Consider the following 20,585-nt stretch of genomic DNA (forward strand, 5'->3'; position numbering starts at 1 on the left):
TAGCCATGGAATTAAAAAGATGCTTACTTCTTGGAAGAAAAGCTATGACAAACCTAGACAGAGTATTAAAAAAGCAGAGACATCACTTTGTCGACAAAGGTCTGTACAGTCAAAGCTATGGTTTTTCTAGTAGTCATGTACAGATGTGAGAGTTGGACCATGAAGGCGGCTGAATGCAGAAGAATTGATGCTTTCAAGCTGTGGTACTGGAAAAGACTCTTGAGAGTCCCTTGGACAGCAAGATCAAACCAATCAATCCTTAAGGAAATGAACCCTGAATATTCATTTTGGAAGAACTGATGGTTGAAGCTGAAGCACCAACACTTTGGCCTGATGCAAAGAGCTGACTCACTAGAAAAGACCCTGCTGCTGGGAAAGATCGTGGGCAGGAGGAGAAGGTGGCGACAGAGAATGAGATGTTTGGATCCCATCACTGAATCAACGGACACGAGTTTGAGCAAATTCCAAGAGGGAGGGAAGGACACGGAAGTCTGGCATCCTGCAGTCCATGGGTCGCAAATAGTGGGACACGACTTAGTGACTGAATAAATCCTGAAGCAGGTAATTGTACCATCCCTGTTTTACATACAAGTGAGAGAACACAGAAAGAACAACTCTCCATAGGTTATACAACTAATAAGCAACGAAACTAAAATTCAAAATTCTTTAACATTTTAGACATTAGAGAAGGAGGAGGGGAAGAAAAGAAAACAGTCAAACCCATGGGCTTTCTGTCCAGTTTGTTTCCCTATGTGTTACCTGTTAAACATGAATCATAACTACAGTATGTATTATATATATAGCTAAACACTTACACCTTTTTCCTTTTTCATGTTATAACTGCTGCACTTAACATTTACTTCCTAATTACCACCAGGACTTTTCCAGGAATTGGAGATAAAGCAGTGAAAAAAAGAGACCAAAATCTCTGTCCCTATGGAATTTAAATGTTTTGGGAAGATAATACAGAGTAAAAGAGGGATGGCTGGCTGGCTTGAGGAAGGGGAATACAATTACAGGGTAGGTTTCATGCTCCAAATTGGTTTTTGGATGAGCAGGATTTAAAAAGGGATGTCTTCTCTTCTTCACCACTGTAACACAGAGCCTGGCACACAGTAGGCAATTAATAAATGTTTGTCAAATAATGAAATCAATGAAATTGTGATAAAACTTCAAAGCAAATGTCAAGAAAAATACAGAGAAAGCAAAGATCACATTAAGTCATGAGGAGTGGCAGTGGTTTTGTCTGTAAGAACTAAAACTTTTAAAAAGATTTTATTTAAAAAAGAAATCAGTTAACAAGCTTTCTGCAGTAAATTCTAACCTAATATTTCCTAACGCAAAGACTTCAAAGTAGGATATTTATTAGTATTGTCTCATTTGTTATTATAAATGCCACGTGAATACAGATTTGACAATGAATTTTTTTCTTTTTCAAGCTCTTTTTCTTTGTGAATATATCCAAGGTGTTTAAATGAGCTAGCATATTCTATCTCTTGATTCTCAAAACTGTAAGAATCTTCTAACTGGCTTATTTCCTACAAACCATCCCATACAATGCTTTTGTGCTAGCCTTCCAACACGAACCTCTGCTCAAAATTCTCCACTGATTGCACACTGTCTTAAAATAACCTCAGACTTAGTCTGGCTTTCAAGATGCTCACTTACTGTGTGGTTACTACCTATCTATACAACCTTACTTGCTTTTACTAAGTGAATTCTGTTCACTGCTACAAGAACACACTACATATTCCTATGTTCCTGCTTCCAATCGCCACGCCCCTCTTTCGTCTTTCCTTCTAAACCCTGCCATTCTTTCAAGACCTTTCTGTGTTCCCTCTCCTTCAACAGCCCTTCCTGAATGATGCAATCCCCAGTGATGATCTCTCCTCTGAAATTCAACCTTTATTGTGTTAATCATAAATCATTAACAGAAATTTAAGTGCTATTTACCTTTGGTATATTTTCTCATCCAAGCTATCACAAACTTTGAGGATAAGGAACAATGATTCTGTTCAAAGCATATCTTATAACTTAGGGTGTTCAATTAATACTTGCTAATAATAACAATTAAAAAGTCAGTATCGAACATGTATTTTAATGAAGTCTCAAAACATTAAGAATAGAAATTATAAAGTAAAAAAAAAAAAAAATTATCCCCAAAAAGAATGCCACTTACTTTAACCAATATATCTTTTACAACTTGATTGCTATCATTATGGACACTGATATAACTGGAAAAGGTCTCTCCCAAAAATATATTCCTGTGAAATAAAATAAATTTTTAGACAGAAATCCATTCAAGTTTTATCACAAATATTCTATTTATGCACCATTGAGAATATCAAATAGAGAAGTTACTAAAGGATAGTAATCCCTTCATGGATTACAGCCTTGTCATGGCAGAGTGGCTTCCGTAACTCAGGTGAAATACTATTTCAGTATTTCTTTGTTTACACTAGGCTGCTCACTCATTATCTAGTGCAATTCAAAATACAGATTTAATCTATAAAGCATGCTATATAACTTGACCCTCAACTACTGGCAAAACTAACAGCCCTCCTAAAAATAAGTCATTGAAATCAGATCCACGTTAAAAGTCTTAATAAGGAGGCTACAAAAGGCAATATTTGAAATAACTTATGCCCTGAATCTAGAAGGGATCAAGTTATTGATTTCAGAGTATTTTTACCAATTTATTTTACTTTTCTAACTTATTCTAATCAAAATGACTAGTGGCATTACTTTATAAGTAGTGGCTTAGTCATGTCCTACTCTTTGCGACCCCATGGCCTACACAGTCCATGGAATTCTCCAGGCCAAAATACTGGAGTGGGTAGTTGTTCCCTTCTCCAGGGGATCTTCCCAATCCAGGGATCAAACCCAGGTCTCCAGCATTGTAGGTGGATACTTTACCAGCTGAGCCACCAGGGAAGCCCAAGAGTACTGGAGTGGATAGCCTATCCCTTCTTAGCGGATCTTTCCGACCCAGGAATTGAACAGGGGTCTCCTGCATTGCAGGCAGATTCCTTACCAGCTGAGCTACCAGGGAAGCCTAGTATATATTATATATAATGCATATTAACATATAAATGTATGTAGGTTTATATAAAAATATTTTAATATGAACATTTTTTACATGAATATATTTCTAAGCTCTCAAGACACTAATCAATGACCACATTCTATAAACCTTTAAAAATTATCTTGGTTGCAAACAGAGTGGGACCAGGGGCTTTTACCTCAGTAATAATCTAGAATAAGAGAATAACTAAGAGCAAGAGAGGAATAAAACATTTAGAGTTCCTAATAAGCTGACAAGTCCAATAACTTATGATGGTAAAGGGCTGTGAAGGTGAAGAAAAGAGCTGATTCTGAAAGACGCTGAGACTGAATCCTTTAAAATAAAGGAATACACAGGCATTTAAAAAGATCTATAGGCTTGTCTGCTGGCTCAGTTGGTAAAGAATCTGCCTGCAATGTAGGAGATGCAGGCTTGATCCCTGGGTAGGGAAGATATCCTGGAGAAGGAAATGGCAACCCACTCCAATATTTTGCATGGAAAATCCTATGGACAGAGGAGCCTGGAGCCACAGTCCATGGGGTCACAAAGAATTAGACATGACTTAGCAACTAAACCACAACCACCAAAGAAGAAAGTTAAAATTCTACCACCCTAGGAACCACTATTAACACTTGGTATGCATTTATTTAAAAACAACAACAACAACAACAACAACAACCAGAATCAAATAGTACAATTTCTGTTAAATTTTTTTTTTCAACCACTTAAATGTATCATGAGCATTTTTCCATCCTATAGTTATCTTTTGAAAACATGATCTGTAATGGCTTCAGAGTGCTATTGTGTTTCAAACGTGAGCATACGATTCTTACCCAAAATTCTGTGGTAAGGTCAACATTTCTCCCAACATTAAAATTTCTGCACCATTTACAGTTGAAGGATCATCTCTCATAAGTTGGTTAAAGAGATCTCCTGTAGAAAGAGAAAAACATCAAATTCTAACATTGATCTTGTAAATAACTTTTATTTATGTGAAGAAATAGTTTTGAGAGATATTTAAAAAAAATAATCTCAGAGCAAAAATTATATTTTAAAAAAATCTAATTTCTAATCTTCATTACAACAATGCACACCAAAAAATTCTGTTTCTACAGAAAATGAACACTTTAGGGACAAAGGAAAATGTAGGTCATGAGATATAAAATATAGAAGCTCCAATAATTTTTAATAAAGGGAATGCTAACATACATTGATGGAACATGTGAGGATAAACAAAATTTTAATAGTATTATTACAAGGAATGTGTTTTTACTAAAACTAAAAGTCTCTGTTGCCATGGGATATCAATAGTGTCTTGATTTATAGATTATGAGTGAGACTTACTGCTCAGATGGCCATATTTACATGTACAAAAACAAACAATGAAGGATACAGCAAATAGTTAGTGTAAGATTGGCAAGGCTAGGCTTATCCCCAAGGTAATACAACTCTTTCTTAGGTACAAGAAGAATAAAGCATGTGTCATACCAGGTAAGTCTTTCTCTTCACATGTTACTGGAATATTGGTGAATAAAGTAGGTTTGGTCAACCGCATTACTGTCAATTAGAAAAGTAGGGAAAAAAAGAAAGAAGATATTAATATTTTATGCCAGTGTTCCCAAGTTGAATGTATGAGGTTAATCAATTTTATACTACGGTAAAATATAATCTAAATATGACCTAAATTAGTATAATATTAAGTATTTCCCAAGAATACTATACAGCAATAATTTACTAAAAATGTTAATATGTAACAATAAGAATTTTATATATGACAAAGAGAACAATTTTGCTTTTACTTACAATCCAAGGAATTATAAAAATCATACACAAATGTAATATGTCTCATTATACAAAAAGTAGAAAATAAAATTTGAAAACTTAAGGTATAGTAGCAGAATAGACTTTAAAAAGATCTTGAGTAACTTCATTGTAAACAATACCAACAAATTATTATTAACCAATATTAGTCTGACAGGGGAAAAAAGTTAGGATGTGCTATTTTGAATATGAAACAATGCTTTTATGCAAAAAGGATTTTTGTAAACTTTATCCATGTGTTATAATCATGGATCACTGAAGTTCAGTAAGTAGCCCTTTAAGTAATATTAATTCTCCGTAAACATTATGAAAATACCAGTAAATGTGTAGGTTTATAGAATTCCAACCAAAACTAGTTAGTATTTGTTCATGGAAAATGACAAAATGTATCTAAAGTTTATCTAGAAAAACAAAAATAAGCTATAGAAATTCATAGGAAACAATGAGAAAAAACTGGACATAACAGACAGCAAAACATGTAAGTCAATAATCAACTAATAGGCTTATTAATATAAAACCATACAGATATGTTAGAGAATTTTAAGAAGCCAAACCAATCAACACTATAAGGTATTAGGAAACTGGCTCACTATCTGGGAAAAATGAAATTTAGTTTATCTTTCAAATATCAAATACTTTATGTATCAAATAATAGACAAAAATTAAGTAATAGAGAACCAGAAAAACTGAAAATTTATTACACCTAATCTAGCAAGAATAGGACATTCTAATTAAAAAATCTTTTTCAATTATTTCCAAAGATTGACTTTTCACCACATCAAAATAAAGACAAACATATAGAAGTAAAAATCATACAAACTCTATTACAGAAAATGAATCCTAGAACTTTTATTAAAATGTTCATTCAAATCTAAAACCCAAAACTTTAATGACGTAGGAGCTTCCCTGGTGGCTCAGTGGTAAAGAATTCACCTGCCAATGCAGGAAACATCGGTTCAATCCCTGATCTGGGAAGATCCCATATTCCACGAGCAACTAAGCCTGTGTGCCACAACCACTGAGCCTGTGCTCGACAGAACTGAAGCCGCCACTACTGAAGCCTCTGCACGCCTCTCATAGCACCTTATATTTATCACAAAATATGTTTATTCACTTCTTAGTTTATAGCACTCCTATTCAAACTCCTTGTAGTTTAAGCTCTTATGTATCATGTTCAGTTTTGTAGCCTTGCCACTTGAGACAGGTTCCGGCAGAATTAGCACCTCATCCTAATCCTCAAGTGTGGTATTTTTGAAGATTTAACTTTCATGAACTGAGGCCATTAAACGATGTTATAGTGAATAGATGGCTGCTGAGATAGTCAAAAAAAGCTAACCTTAAAATTTCTAAAGTCACTTGTGTAGTTGATATTTACTGAACATTTACTAGTGCCAGACTTTATGCTAAATACAAGTACTGACACAGTTAATTCTCAAAACTATAAGGTTGAAATTATCATTACCCTCCTCATTATCCTCTAATGATAATAGATAATTATCATTATCTATTGTAACAGATAAAGATGGTGCCTTGAGAAGGTAATTTATATATAAAAGATTATAAAGCAGATAGATGCCAGAACTAGACTCTGATGACTTCATTCTGCTCAAAAATAATTTTCCCTATTATTTATTATAAGCCCAGGGTCGTAAACCTGGAATGTCAAGCTTTATTAGAAACATCTCATGGGAATTCAAAGTCCATCTCTCTCTCAGAACATTAACCAGTTGCACATCAGTGACGTGGAAAAGAAGTGAATGGGGAAGTGTTTCAAACCTCTTTCACTCTTACTTTTAACTAGGAAAACAGAGTAAAACCTTAAGAGGATACAGGCATTTGATTTACACTTGATTGTGAAATTCAGATTTCACCTAAAATTTTGTAAAAAAAAAAAAAAAAAAACTTTTTAAAGTCTTCAATAAATTAAAATATTAAAAAAAGTAGGCTTGATGTTATTAATTAATGAATGAGGCTAGTTCAACTTGCACATACATTTATCTTGGCCAGAACATTAAAAAAAATTATGTCGAATCCTTAAGAGTTCTTACCATATTTAGTTTTACCTGTCTAGTTCCTTAAGGCATTCAATTTTGTGAACTGTGGAATAATCTGGGATATTTTGAGCAGATTAAATAAGTGAATCATTATGCAGGAACTCATCTGAGAAATTCATGTGATGCCCTTCACATCTGTTTTCTTGGAATGGATTAACATTTATAACATTGACAGAGAAAAATAAAATTATGGTATTGTTGCCTCTTTCCTAGAGTAAATGCTTTGGGATTCTCCGGGCCAGAATACTGGAGTGGGTAGCCACTCCCTTCTCCAAGGGATTTTCCCAACCCAGGAATCGAACCAGGGTCTCCTGCATTGTAGGTGGATTCTTTACCAGCTGAGCTACCAGGGAAGCCCTAAATGCTTTGGCATTTGACCAAATGCCCTCAGATTCACCTTCCTGTACATGTTTTTTTTTTCCCTCAATTTATTCACATTGATGACTTAACAGTGGAACCTACAAATATTGCTGAGCCCTACTATTAGTGCTAGAATCATCAGTCGTAAGGTTTTAAATACTCTTAAGAAGGCTTCAAAGATGTGGCAGTGGACTCTCAATTCTTTAAGTACTGTCTAGGAAGATGAGACATGAATTGCTTCTTCCTTTAAGATCATGACACTATTTGCAGTAAAATTCATTTTCCCAGTTCTGATTCACCTTTTCATTGTTTCTAAAGGGGAAGAAAGCCATTTATATAGAGTAAATTAGAGAAATTTACATCTGCCACATATGAAGACAAAGAAGCTCTTTTTAATGTGATTCTTGAATTAAAGAGCTGCTCATAAGAAGCTCATAAGAAAATATTCCTAAGAATATTTTCAGTTCTGTGTATCGTCATTTTAAAATTAGAATGTATTAGAAAAGAAACACTGTGGGCTATGTAAGTGACCCTGTCTTATGATTACTTAACTTTTAACCCTTGATTAACAACCTAATGCTGTGTAAGACCTGAACAACAACAAAAAAATTGTTTATGATTGCCTGCTTTTGAACTGTGGTGTTGGAGAAGACTCTTGAGAGTCCCTTGGACTGCAAGGAGATCCAACCAGTCCATCCTAAAGGAGATCAGTCCTGGGTGTTCATTGGAAGGACTGATGCTGAAGATGAAACTCCAATACTTTGGCCACCTTATGTGAAGAGTTGACTCATTGGAAAAGACCCTGATGCTGGAGGGATTAGGGCAGGAGAAGGGGATGACAGAGGATGAGATGGCTGGATGGCATCACCAACTCGATGGACATGAGTTTGAGTGAACTCCGGGAGTTGGTGATGGACAGGGAGGCCTGTCGTGTTGCGATTTATGGGGTCTCAAAGAGTCGACACAACTGGCTGAACTGAACTGAACTGAATAACATTGTTGCTATTGTTTAGACAGTAGGTCAGGTCCGGCCCTTTTGTGACTCCATGGACTGTAGCCCACCAGGCTCCTCTAACCATGGGATTTCCCAGGCAAGAATACTAGAGTGCGTTGCCATTTCCTTCTCCAGGGGATCTTCCCCACCCAGGGATCAAACCCTGTTCTCCTAACTGAAGGCAGTTTCTCTCCCACTGAGCCACCTGCAAAGTTCTCTGGTAAAAATGAATAATTTCTGACTTTTCACCAGCAGTTTTGACTGCAAAGATTACTAATGAATGAAAGAGGAAGTAATTACTGAAGAAGTTATCTTGGAAACTCCCTCTATACCTGGTGATTTTTTTAATTAAAGATTTTTGGAAGCATTCATGTACATGGTGATTATTTTCTACAGAGCAGTCTCATTTGAGACAATAAAAAAGGTGCTAATAGTTGAAAACAAAAACGTATTTGAACAGCGTGAAACCTAATTAGAAAAGATAACCTCTTCAGGTAAAAACTGGTAGACTTCTCAGGTTTTAAGGAGCCTCAAGAGGAATGGGTTATGAGAAACCCTCCAAAGGGCACATTCATCTTGCCAGGCACTGCGCCACAAGGCAAGCATGTTTTTGCCTTCCTAATGAATATAGTCTTACTGATTTTTTTACGGATAGTTTAAATATTAATAATAGTGTCTCTATGTTAGCTCTGAGGGCAGGGTCCACATTTGTCCCTTCTCCACTTTACTCTAGCACCTATTTCATGGTAGGCATTCAAATTTGTTAAATGTACTTTCTAACAAAACTTTTATTATATAACAACTTTGGACATTTTTATAAAATGATGTGTAAACCCATTAACATTTTGCTATGGGAAACCCACAGTGAATCCAAGAACCAGAGAACTAGTGATTAGCATTACCAATATCAGACTGAATTATCTGTATTAAACAAAGAATAAATCGATCTCTTATCCATATTTGATACTTCACTTCAAAAAATGTTTATTGCCTTAAAGATATATTACGGTCTTAGACAAATTATACATTTTGTACTTCTGTTTCAAAACAACAAATAAGCTATCGTCTATTACATATCTTTGGTCATAATAAGCAGAATATGGGCTGGTCTTTCAATTTGAATTACATTATGTCACATGATTATCATTCCCAACAGAATTGGTTTTAGTTTTATTAAAAAAAAATCATTACACTTCAGGTGAGTTAAGAAAAAATCCTGTATAATTAGATTCTGTGAATTTATCAAAATCCAAACTATTCACTATAATTCACAGGAATATCTAATAGAACTAGTGGAAAAGCAGTAACACAACAAAAAGAGTAGAACATTTTACCTTTAAATTCAGTTTGAGTAATAATCCATCACAATTCATTTAAAGGAAAGCTGCTCAAAGCAGAACCCAGAAAGTTCCTGACTTAATTGGAAAACCTAGGAATGCACCTGATATTTACTTCTGGGACACAAACTGTATACATAACCACACACTTAAAAACTTATTCATCTGTTTCACTTATTACTCAGTTCATTCAGAATATTCTTTTTTTTGACAATCACTGTAATTCATTACATACTAAAAATAACACCATATTTATGCACAAATAAATTAATTTTCCCAGTAAGAGCTAATCTTCCTTTAAGAAGATTCCCCACATATTCACAGTACATAATATCACAGAACACCCATATCTGGCCTAAATGTCTCTGAATTGTAGCATTACAAGATGGAAGTTCGTTGTTCCTGATAATTCGATTGAGTTTTGCCCAAATGTCTTCCAGAGTCTGGTTGTTACAAATAGTGTGTTCTATTGTCCATCTTGCTCTATAAAATGAGTGCAAATTTAGTGCCTTTAGATTATCTTGCAGTTTTTTAGACAAAGGAGAAACATTTTCAGTACAGTTACTGCTGGGAAGTGATGATACACTCCAAGACCTTTTTTTGTGCCGTTTTTCTTTTTCTGCATGTTTCTCCAGACTTTCAGAATTAGCCTGTTCATTCAGCGTGTGTGATTGGATTAAGTGCTTCTTTCTTTTCAAATTAGGCTGAAACTCCAACAGATCTACTGTGCAATCATAACTCTGTGATTTAATACTACATTCTGAAATGGCTAAGTACTGTCTCACATCTTCAGCTGCCTCTTCAGAAATCCCAGGCGGTGACCTTTTAGGTTTGAGTGGAAGTCTGGACTCATCACGTGGAAACCAAGGAATAAATCTCAATAGCGGACGTGTAGGAAAGTCTTGAATTGCTTTCTCTGCAATTTTTGGCAGTTGTGTGGGATCACTCTCATATGGTCGATAATGTAATATTACTTCTGTAGTCATTCTGCAGTAATCCTTCTATTCTTAATGAAGAGAAAATTTCTTAGCTGAGCTCCTCAGAGCTAGAATGTAATTTATAATTACAAGACTCTCTCTCTTTCCAAATCAGAGGTAAACAGGACCTAAAGTAGAAGTATTACAAAGAATAAGATATGGTAGGGAGAGCCTATATACAGATAGGCAGGGAAAAAAAGAAAAAAAACAAACCAATTCTAATATGATATTTATCAGAGTGCTACTGATAAATGTGAATGCAGTCCACAAAACTGGAAGTCCTTTCTCTCAAGAAAATAAGGAATCTGGATTACATACCCTTAACATCCTTTTAGCCTAAAAGTTCTAACAATCAACATATTTAACTGAACAGATGTAACAGATTTGGAAGTACTGATATTAACATATTAATATATAATCAACACTATAGCAAAAACAAAAAGTAAATTAAGATTTTTAAAATACTAGAGTCATATGAGGAGAAGGCAATGGCACCCCACTCCAGTACTACTGCCTGGAAAATCCCACGGAGGAGAAGCCTGGTAGGCTGCAGTCCATGGGGTCGCTAAGAGTCGGACATGACTGAGCGACCACGACTGAGCGACTTCACTTTCACTTTTCACTTTCATGCTTTGGAGAAGGAAATGGCAACCCACTCCAGTGTTCTTGCCTGGAGAATCCCATGGACAGGGGAGCCTGGCGGGCTGCCGTCTATGGGGTCACACAGAGTTGGACACGACTGAAGCGACTTAGCAGCAGCAGCAGCAGAGTCATATGAAGATAATGAACAAAAATGCAATAGTACTTAAAAATCTGAGATGTGAATTGAGGACAATGAAAATCACTGTAATTTTTAATCTACCTTGAAGAAAATGGATCCTCTCATACTTTAAAATTACATGAATTCTACCAAATATAATACTTAAATGATTTTATTTCATTCTCAGAAGTAAACACTTGAAGTGCAAATGAAAACATGAAAATGGTTTAACCTTTTATTTTAATCAGACTAGGTAGGAACTGGTTTCATGACAAAGTCTCATCTATATAATTGGGGCATTTAAGCAGTGTCAAAACCTTAGTAGCTTGGCTCCTGAATTCCAATTGGGAGGATGAACAAGAAGGCTAGAGCTTTACTTTTTTCCTCTTAGAACACAGAAGTCTTCAAGTTACACCAAATTAAGTCATCAAAAGTAAGTGCCAGTACACAACACACAGGTTCAATAATGCAGCAAGAATACTGGAGGGGGTTGCCATTTCCTCCTCCAGGGAATCTTCCCCACCCAGGAACTGAACCCAGGTCTCTTGCATTGCAGGCAGACTCTTTACTGACTGAGCTATGAGGGAAGCCCTAGCACAGCCATAAATAAATAAAATTTTAAAAACAAACAAAAAAGAGGTTGAATCATTTCTTCCAAAAATCATCAGAGAACTACTTGATGACGTTCTCCCGTTGCCACGATGACTGTGAGTGGAGGCTCCATGTCATGATGTCACAACACTCATTTGACCAATGTTCTGAAAAGTCAAAAGTAACCAATCTCATAATGATTCTTTTCTCTACTGTTAATGTTCACTAACAGATTTGACAACTGTTAAATTCAAAATGACTGTGATTCTTAACATCCATTTTCAACATGGTTCTAAATATAGATAGCATATTCTTTTATTACTTAATAATGCTTTTAGTTTTTCTTCTTTCCATTTTTACATTTTAAGATATGACATTGAGAATTCTTTCACTGTTGTCTGAACTTACTCAGTGTTGTATTCCAGGGACACTGAAGTTGTGAGAATGCCTTAATATTTTACATATTAAACTGATATATTTGGCATTCAATGATTAGAACTTGTGAAAATTCTTGGATAAATAGGACAATGGAGAAAATGGGTCCAAAGAGCTTTAAGAAAGCTGAAACTGACGTGACTTTCAAATAACTTGTCCTTTTAGGTTGCCAAAATACTCCTTCCCAGGAACCTTCTGTTTTTGAAAATAAAAAATACCTGGGAAAGACCACTGTAGCAGCCTGAAAAGACAATGGCAGTTAGCCTCCACATCACTGGAATTTATCCTTGAATGTGTATAAAATGACATCTAGTAGCTAACAGAACTTCTCCAAATTTCCATCAAAATACTAAGGGAATAGGAGCATTTGAAAATGCTCTTTTCTTCATTTGGAGACAACACGGAGTCTTGGAAAGATGAAGGCCCTATGTTGAAATACCACCTCAATCACTTACTAGCTTTGTGATCTGGAAAAAGTTTAACTGAGAGTTAAGCAATATAGTACTTTGGCCACCTCATGCGAAGAGTTGACTCACTGAAAAGACTCTGATGCTGGGAGGGATTAGGGGCAGGAGCAGAAGGGGACGACAGAGGATGAGATGGCTGGATGGCATCATTGACTCGATGGACGTGAGTCTTAGTGAACTCCGGGAGCTGGTGATGGACAGGGAGGCCTGGCGTGCTGCGATTCATGGGGTCGCGGAGAGTCGGACACGACTGAGCGACTGAACTGAACTGAAGCAATATATATTCTACATATCTGATACACTGAGCTAAAAAACGTGACAATTTCTCTTCTTTCTTTCTTTCAGAAATAAGCCATTTTAGTCCAGGCCATTTGCTCAGGCTAAGCTCACATGTCTTACTGCTATTAGTTAACATTTCAAATTCTTAGTTCCATAGTCAGAGACAGTTCTGATAACCCCAACTATCAGTACATGCTTTTCGTATAAATGAAACCGGTGAGCTTCTGGAATGGCTGATGCTTACAGCATAAGTTAGGGGGTAAGAATCCCTCAAAATGAATACCACAAGAAAGGTTAAATGCAGTTCAGCTGAATTCACATGTCTACCAAGCATCTTCTCAGTTCAGTCCAAGAAGATAATGGTAACCACAAAGTAGTGCGCCCAAGAAATAAGTGCATATGTGGTAGTAGAAAACAGATAAAATAAAGCTAAAGGCATTCCAAATAAAAGATCTCAGAGAACAATCTAAGATCTCAGGAATTTTGGAGAAAGTATACCCTGCTGGTTCTCTTAAATAATAATCCAATCAAATCATCAAACTTACTCAAAACTGTATGCTGTATACAGAAAATGAAAATTGATACGAATTTTCCCATACACAATACTCTGAAGTAAACTGCAGTGAGTTTTAACAAACCTAAATTATATGTTGTAGTACTACGCATTTCTAAATGCTTGGCACAATACTAGTCTAATTTCACAGGTAAAGCTGAAGCCTGGTAAATTTGTCACTGCCGAATGAAGAGACGAGACAGGAGGAAAAACCACTTTAGATTAATCATCTCGGTTCACAAAGGGCTCTCCCCGGGTAGAGTGGGAACTTCAGCAACTGCGGCTAAAATCTGTTTGGTGGCTTCAGCAACATTTACCAGGTATCTATTTCATTCCAAGTGGAGGAGGAAATGGCAACCCACTCCAGGATTCTTGCCTGGAAAATCCCATGGATAAAGAGCCTGGCGGGCTATAGTCTATGGAGTTGCAAAGAGTCGGACATGACTGGCTGACTGAGCACGCATATTCCATCCAGTCGCAGGGAGGAGAGGGGGTCTCAAACCTAAAAAGCGAAGAAGAAAATAGCTTCCTCTCGCTCCACGGCAAGAAACTGAACAGGAGGGCGAGCACTGACTGTTTAAGAAGGACGAGGTCTACATCCCAGGGGTCATGTCTACGTACCAAAAGCTGCAAGAACTAGTGAGAAAAGGGGAGAACACAGTGTAGAGAGAACCGGGTTCGCAAAAATTTACCTTTCAGGGCCAGCAGGTGCTCCTGCTTGGGGGGATTCACCTCCATTTTGACCGGCACTTTGAACCCACTGCCTACGGAGGCTGAAGAGGTTCACTTAGCTCGGAAGAAAACAGAAAGCGCACGTTCCGGAAGACAGGGCATCACATTCCCGAAGACAGGGCATCACATTCCCAATCGTTTGTTCTCTGCCGGTGGTACCTTAAATTCTCTTCTTACCACGTCCTTTAGCGACTCAATGGCTTCTTTTTACCAAAGCCATCTCTTGCCTCTTAGAGACTTATACATAAAATACTTCTCTATTTTCCAGCCACAATCACAAACCGCGACTTCAAGAAATCACTCCTCGGAGACAATACAGGCCCTGCAAATACCTTCATCGCTCAGTAAATGCTGTAGATGGGGCATGCTGGGATTTGTAGTTCAAAAGCCGCATGGCATGCAGGGAGATGCAGTCCCCTTTCGTCCAGTCCATTTTCCAAATGGGGAGAAAAGGTCGTAAGTGGAGCAAGAATTTCACCCCAAAACCTTACTTCTGTTTTAGCCCCTTATTTTTTGCTTTAATTTTACTCCTCCCATCAATCTGATGGAAGTCTGAGGGAGAAAATCTCCAGACTCTTCAATAAAAATAACAAAGCTCCCACTCGCAAGCCTGTGCTGGCGTGAAGAGGTGCGAGGAAGCCGCCTCCGCGACGCCCGGCGTCGTAGTGCGCCTGTGCGCCAGCGGCAAGCGCCGAGGCTTCTGGGTAGGTGGCTTTACCCCGCCCCTCATGTGAAGGCCTTCTCGGCTGCTTCAGTGGCGAGGCTCCTTCTAGGATGGCTGCTCTGGTTGTAAACAAGCCTGGAGCGGGACTAGACAGTGGTCGTCAGGGCAGCCGGGGGACGGCCGTGGTGAAGGTGAGGGACCTTGCGTGCTCTGTTCTCCGCCATCGGCCTCCCTTCGGTTCATCCCGGAGATCTGGCTTTTTTTTGGGCGGGTTGCGCGGACTCGGGTCCCTCTCGGCTTTACAAGCCTATGCTTCCCCTCCGGATCTTTATCCCTGCAGGCCTGAGGTTACCGGGTCTCCTGGTCATTCTAGTCCTTTGTAGTCGCCAACGGGGACTTTTGTGAAAAGGAGCCTATGGGCCTGTGAGAGTGACCTGGGCTGATCTTTCCCCAGGCCTTCTGTTTTTAGCTAAACCCAGCAGACATTAATAAGCTTATTTTTATGAAATTGATCCATTATAATTGACAGATACTATTTTAGATATTTCACCTCTTCAATATCTATTTATAAAGTAATTGTTGATTCTAGTTTTACAAGTGAGGAAACTCAGGTTTCGGTTAACACTGTAGCTGAGCCAGAGTTGACTGCTCTAAAGTATTCTTTTCGTTACTGCACTACATCTTTTTAATCAGACCTCTGTTATTGGTTGACCTGCCCTCTCCTCTTTTGCTAGTACGGGTGTTCAACAACCCCGTTAATGCTCGGGAATATGAATTACCCTATGTTTGAAGTTTCAAATTCTGCCATGTTTAAATGCTCCAAAATGGGTTTACCAAAAATTCAGCTGAAATAACTGTAGAATCCACTTTTCCGTATATAGATAGATCTGGAAGGGAGAACTGATCTTAATAACCTTCAGAATCCCCTGTAATCTCGGATAGTGGTTGGTAATTCTTATTCCTGGCTACATATTACTGAGGACTTAAAAAAAAACAACACACAAACGATTTAATCCCCCAGTTACGCTTAAGTTGATATCAGTATATTTTTTTGCATTCCCAGAATGCTTTTAATGTGCAACTAGGGTTCAAAACCGTTGGAGGAGATATCTGAAATTCTTTTAAGATCTTGAGTAATAGGCACCTGTGGTTTTTCATCTAATGTTGGTTTCACATGACAACGAATGATACATTTTTGCCTTCAACTGTGTTATCAATCAGTATTGGTGGTTGTTGATTCGTCTTTAAATATTAATAAAGTTATTTTGAAGATACATAGCATGTCTGAGATGTGAAGGTGCCCTCATTATTTGGCTTGTATGGTTGAGATTTTATTTATTGAATTGTGCTTTTTCTAAGTAGAGAATACCTGAAGATTATTTTGTGAAATAACTTGAAATAAGAAGTAATAGGAATGTATGTTACTACTGTCTCTGCTTTTGTTACCTTGTTTGTCTTAAAATCTGAAAAATATGCCAAAACCTGATGTAACTCCAGTTTATTAAAGCATAGAGTTTGGTAAATTAGAGGCTCTTTTTGTTAATTTTCATTTTTATATGTAAACGTGACTGAGGTGTGCAGTAGGATAGTCCTTTTTGGCAAGATCCTCATGCTATAATTTGTAACATAAATTACAAATTAAATTAAAAAAAAATCTCATGGCCATTGTTATAGATGAAAGTAAGAAGTGTTTATTGGAAGGTAAAAGTTGAAGTATATAATGCTAATGTTTGCATATATAAAATGACTTCCTGCTTTATGAACGAGTTGATATTGATAGTTTTCTTGTTAGGAAAAACAGACAGAAATTGGATATAAAATTATTTATGTTCACAAAAGAATAGTGAGCTGCCTTCAGTTCAGTTCAGTCGCTCAGTCGTGTCTGACTGTTTGCGACCCCATGAATCGCAGCACGCCAGGCCTCCCTGTCCATCACCAACTCCTGGAGTTTACCCAAACTCACGTCCATTGAGTTGGTGATGCCATCCAACCATCTCATCCTCTGTTGTTCCCTTCTCCTCCTGCCCCCAATCCCTCCCAGCATCAGAGTCTTTTCCAATGAGTCAACTCTTTGCATGAGTGGCCAAAGTATTGGAGTTTCAGCTTCAACATCAGTCCTTCCAATGAACACCCAGGACTGATCTCCTTTAGGATGGACTGGTTGGATCTCCTTACAGTTCAAGGGATTCTCAAGAGTCTTCTCCAACACCACAGTTCAAAAGCATCAATTCTTTGGCGCTCAGCCTTCTTCACAGTCCAACTCTCACATCCGTACATGACCACAGGAAAAACCATAGCCTTGACTAGACAAACCTTTGTTGGCAAAGTAATGTCTCTGCTTTTGAATTATGCTATCTAGGTTGGTCATAACTTTCCTTCCAAGGAGTAAGTGTCTTTTAATTTCATGGCTGCAATCACCATCTGCAGTGATTTGGAGCCCAGAAAAATAAAGTCTGACACTGTTTCCACTGTTTCCCCATCTATTTCCCATGAAGGGACCAGATGCCATGATCTTTGTTTTCTGAATGTTGAGCTTTCAGCCAACTTTTTCACTCCCGTCTTTGACTTTCATCAAGAGGCTTTTTAGTTCCTCTTCACTTTCTGCCATAAGGGTGGTGTCATCTGCATATCTGAGGTTATTGATATTTCTCCAGGCTGTCTTGATTCTTGTGTTTCTTCCAGTCCAGCGTTTTTCATGATGTACTCTGCACATAAGTTAAATAAGCAGAGTGACAATATACAGCCTTGACGTACTCCTTTTCCTATTTGGAACCAGTCTGTTGTTCCATGTCCAGTTCTAACTGTTGCTTCCTGACCTTAGTCCTTTGAAAATATGGCCTTCTTTATTAAAATTTAATTTACATGTGGTAAGTTTGAAGCCCTCTTTGGCATATTGTGAAGTTTGTAAAACTAAGAGCTTTTTTCCTATCTAGAACTTAATTTCTTATGCTGTTAGCCACAATTCCTATTCATAAATACTGAAGAAAAAAATTTCTTACTCTATTATTTACTGAGATGATGCAAAATAGTCTAGTAACTTGGTTTACTAGAATTTTTACTAAAATTCAATGGAATTTTGCTAGTGCTTTTTGAAAAAAAACTATGGTAGTAACATGAATAATGATGCTGTTAAAGATACAGGATCTGAATGAAAAAAGTAAAATTTTAATTTGGTTCTTTGGAGTTTTGTCATCTATAATGGTAATATATTATGGTGTCTCTATAGTGAGAACATTTATTTAAAATGTTGCACTTACTTTGTAATATCTAATTTCTATTGTGAATATCTTTTCTGTAATTTGATATGGAAGATTTTTTTCTTTTGTTCTTTTTAAGTGAAGATATTTAACTGATGCTTTTTTACTGACTTTTAAAAAAAATGCAGGATAATATGAAGTATATTGTATATATGTGTGTAAATGTACATATATATATGATTTATGTGTAGTTATTCCCCAGCTGTTTCCATTCTTCAAAGAGAACTACAGTTCCAATGTAATGTTTCCTGTGTATCATGCCAGAAAGAAAGTAGGCTTGTAAAACAATATATATATAAATATATATAAAGGAGAGTGAAAAAGTTGGCTTAAAGCTCATCATTTAGAAAAATAATATCATGGCATCTGGTCCCATCACTTCATGGCAAGTAGATGGGGAAACAGTGGAAACAGTGTCAGACTTTATTTTTCTGAGCTCCAACCAGTCCATTCTAAAGGAGATCAGTCCTGGGTGTTTTTTGGAAGGAATGATGCTAAAGCTGAAACTGCAATACTTTGGCCACCTCATGTGAAGAGTTGACTCATTGGAAAAGACTCTGATGCTGGGAGGGATTGGGGGCAGGAGGAGAAGGGGACGACAGAGGATGAGATGGCTGGATGGCATTACCGACTTGATGGACGTGAGTTTGAGTGAACTCTGGGAGTTGGTGATGGACAGGGAGGCCTGGCGTGCTGCAGTTCATGGGGTTGCAAAGAATTGGACATGACTGAGGGACTGAACTACTAATATTCTCTTTAGCTCCCCAAAGATATATACTTGCAAAACAGTGTATGTAAAAATATATGCCTCCTTTATATCTTCTCCATTATGCAAAAGTTAAATATTCTATATGTCATTTTTCACTTTGCTTTATTGATACGGAATCTTACTGTGTATACATAAAAAGTTTCCTGACTCTTCCTCCCTAGATTGCATGTGTGCATATGTGCTCAGTCATGTCTGACCCTTTGTGACCCTGTGGACTGGAGCCTGTCAGGCTCCTCCTCCATGGGTTTCTCCAGGCAAGAATACTAGGGTGGGTTGCTGTTTCCTCCTCCAGGGGATCTTTCCAACCCAGGAATCAAACCTCCTCTCCTTCATCTCCTGCATTGCAAGTGGATTCTTTACTCATGAGCCATCTGGGAATTAACCCACTAGACTGCATAGTTTTGCAGTACATGAATATTGCTTAATTTATTTTCTGTGTATATTTACTTTGTTTCTAATATTTTGCTAATGCAAAAGATGCTTGAAGGGATAATATATAGATATTCTTATACATATGTGATACACTTAGAGGATAAATTCCTGAAAGTAGAATTATTAAGCTATTCACATTGTTGGTAGGTCAAATTGCCTTCCATGGGGGCTATATCAGTCAATAAACAGTTCACAGCAACCAGCAGTTTATCTACTCTCCCACACTTTCATCAGTAGAAAGTGTTATCAGCTTTTTAAAATATAATCCGAAAAAAGTATATTGATATAGCTTCAACTGATTTCAAAATGCTTTGAGTGAGATTGGACATCTTTTCATATAATTAAAGATCTGTTTTCATTGCCTTTTCTGTGAACTATGTGTTACATTTAAGCTTCTTTTGGACCATACTGGGATGCAAGCCAGTCATAAATTATCAGTTTATTTTCAGTGAAAAACATTAACATTTCATGTGCTGACTCCAACTTGATTGTAGAGTTAATATTAAAGTTTTACTGGATTAAGTCTGATTTTCACTCTGGGTTTTCAGTGTGTGGTTTTTTATTTAACCTTGTAGTATGTATTTGTTGGGGGGTGGTGGTTAGCTGAACTGTTTTAAAATTTTTATTTTGTTGGACTTTATTAACCTAAGCACATAGGTGCTTGGTATTTGGAATACCTTGTTCCTGAAGGCTTTGGTCTAACAGGGTAAGGCAGGCTGGAAAGGCAATTAAAGTATTAAAAGTGTTTTGGGTATTGAGATCAACACTTATCCATGGAACATGGGAAGCCTAAGGATAGTGTGTTCACTTAGGAATTTGTTAGTTTATTAATGTTAAAAAAGAATCCCTAGGAAAATGTCTCTTTAGCTGTTTCTTCAGTGTTAACGTAAAGAAAGAGGCAAAAACAGTTTGGTGTGTGCTGTGAACTGCAGGTTATTTGATACAGTTTGAGAATAGAATTTGAAAGAAGAGAAGCAGTAGAACAGGAGCCATACTGCGGCAGGTCACAGATGGTGGTTCTGGAATTTGGGTTACAATC

General features: G+C 37.1%; 3 protein-coding genes across 8 annotated transcripts in view; 1 reads left to right on the forward strand and 2 right to left on the reverse strand.

The window, feature by feature from the left end:
* The window catches only part of TRAPPC13 (trafficking protein particle complex subunit 13), a 35,595-nt gene extending 21,082 nt beyond the window's left edge, over positions 1–14,513 (reverse strand). For all 6 annotated transcript variants that reach the window (XM_019982820.2, XM_019982819.2, XM_019982818.2 and 3 more), the window contains exons 1-4: positions 14,385–14,513; positions 4,553–4,621; positions 3,898–3,997; positions 2,180–2,264 (exon numbers count right to left, since the gene is read on the reverse strand). In XM_019982820.2, coding sequence (XP_019838379.2) covers positions 2,180–2,264; positions 3,898–3,997; positions 4,553–4,621; positions 14,385–14,430 — 300 coding nt within the window. In that variant the 5' untranslated portion in view covers positions 14,431–14,513. The remainder of the gene's footprint in view (positions 1–2,179; positions 2,265–3,897; positions 3,998–4,552; positions 4,622–14,384) is intronic.
* SHLD3 (shieldin complex subunit 3) lies at positions 9,253–14,511 on the reverse strand. Its single transcript, XM_070774622.1, has 2 exons — positions 14,385–14,511; positions 9,253–10,735 (listed from the first exon to the last, which is right to left on the reverse strand). Exon 2 carries the CDS (start codon positions 10,614–10,616, stop codon positions 9,858–9,860), a length of 759 nt encoding a protein of 252 aa, XP_070630723.1. The 5' UTR covers positions 10,617–10,735; positions 14,385–14,511; the 3' UTR covers positions 9,253–9,857.
* Positions 14,514–15,125: 612 nt separating the features above from the next.
* The window catches only part of TRIM23 (tripartite motif containing 23), a 35,749-nt gene continuing 30,289 nt past the window's right edge, over positions 15,126–20,585 (forward strand). Inside the window, exon 1 of the mRNA XM_019982815.2 lies at positions 15,126–15,279. Coding sequence (XP_019838374.1) covers positions 15,199–15,279 — 81 coding nt within the window. The 5' untranslated portion in view covers positions 15,126–15,198. The remainder of the gene's footprint in view (positions 15,280–20,585) is intronic.

This window comes from Bos indicus, chromosome 20 (genome assembly GCF_029378745.1).
Source record: "Bos indicus isolate NIAB-ARS_2022 breed Sahiwal x Tharparkar chromosome 20, NIAB-ARS_B.indTharparkar_mat_pri_1.0, whole genome shotgun sequence".
Taxonomy (NCBI): domain Eukaryota; kingdom Metazoa; phylum Chordata; class Mammalia; order Artiodactyla; family Bovidae; genus Bos; species Bos indicus.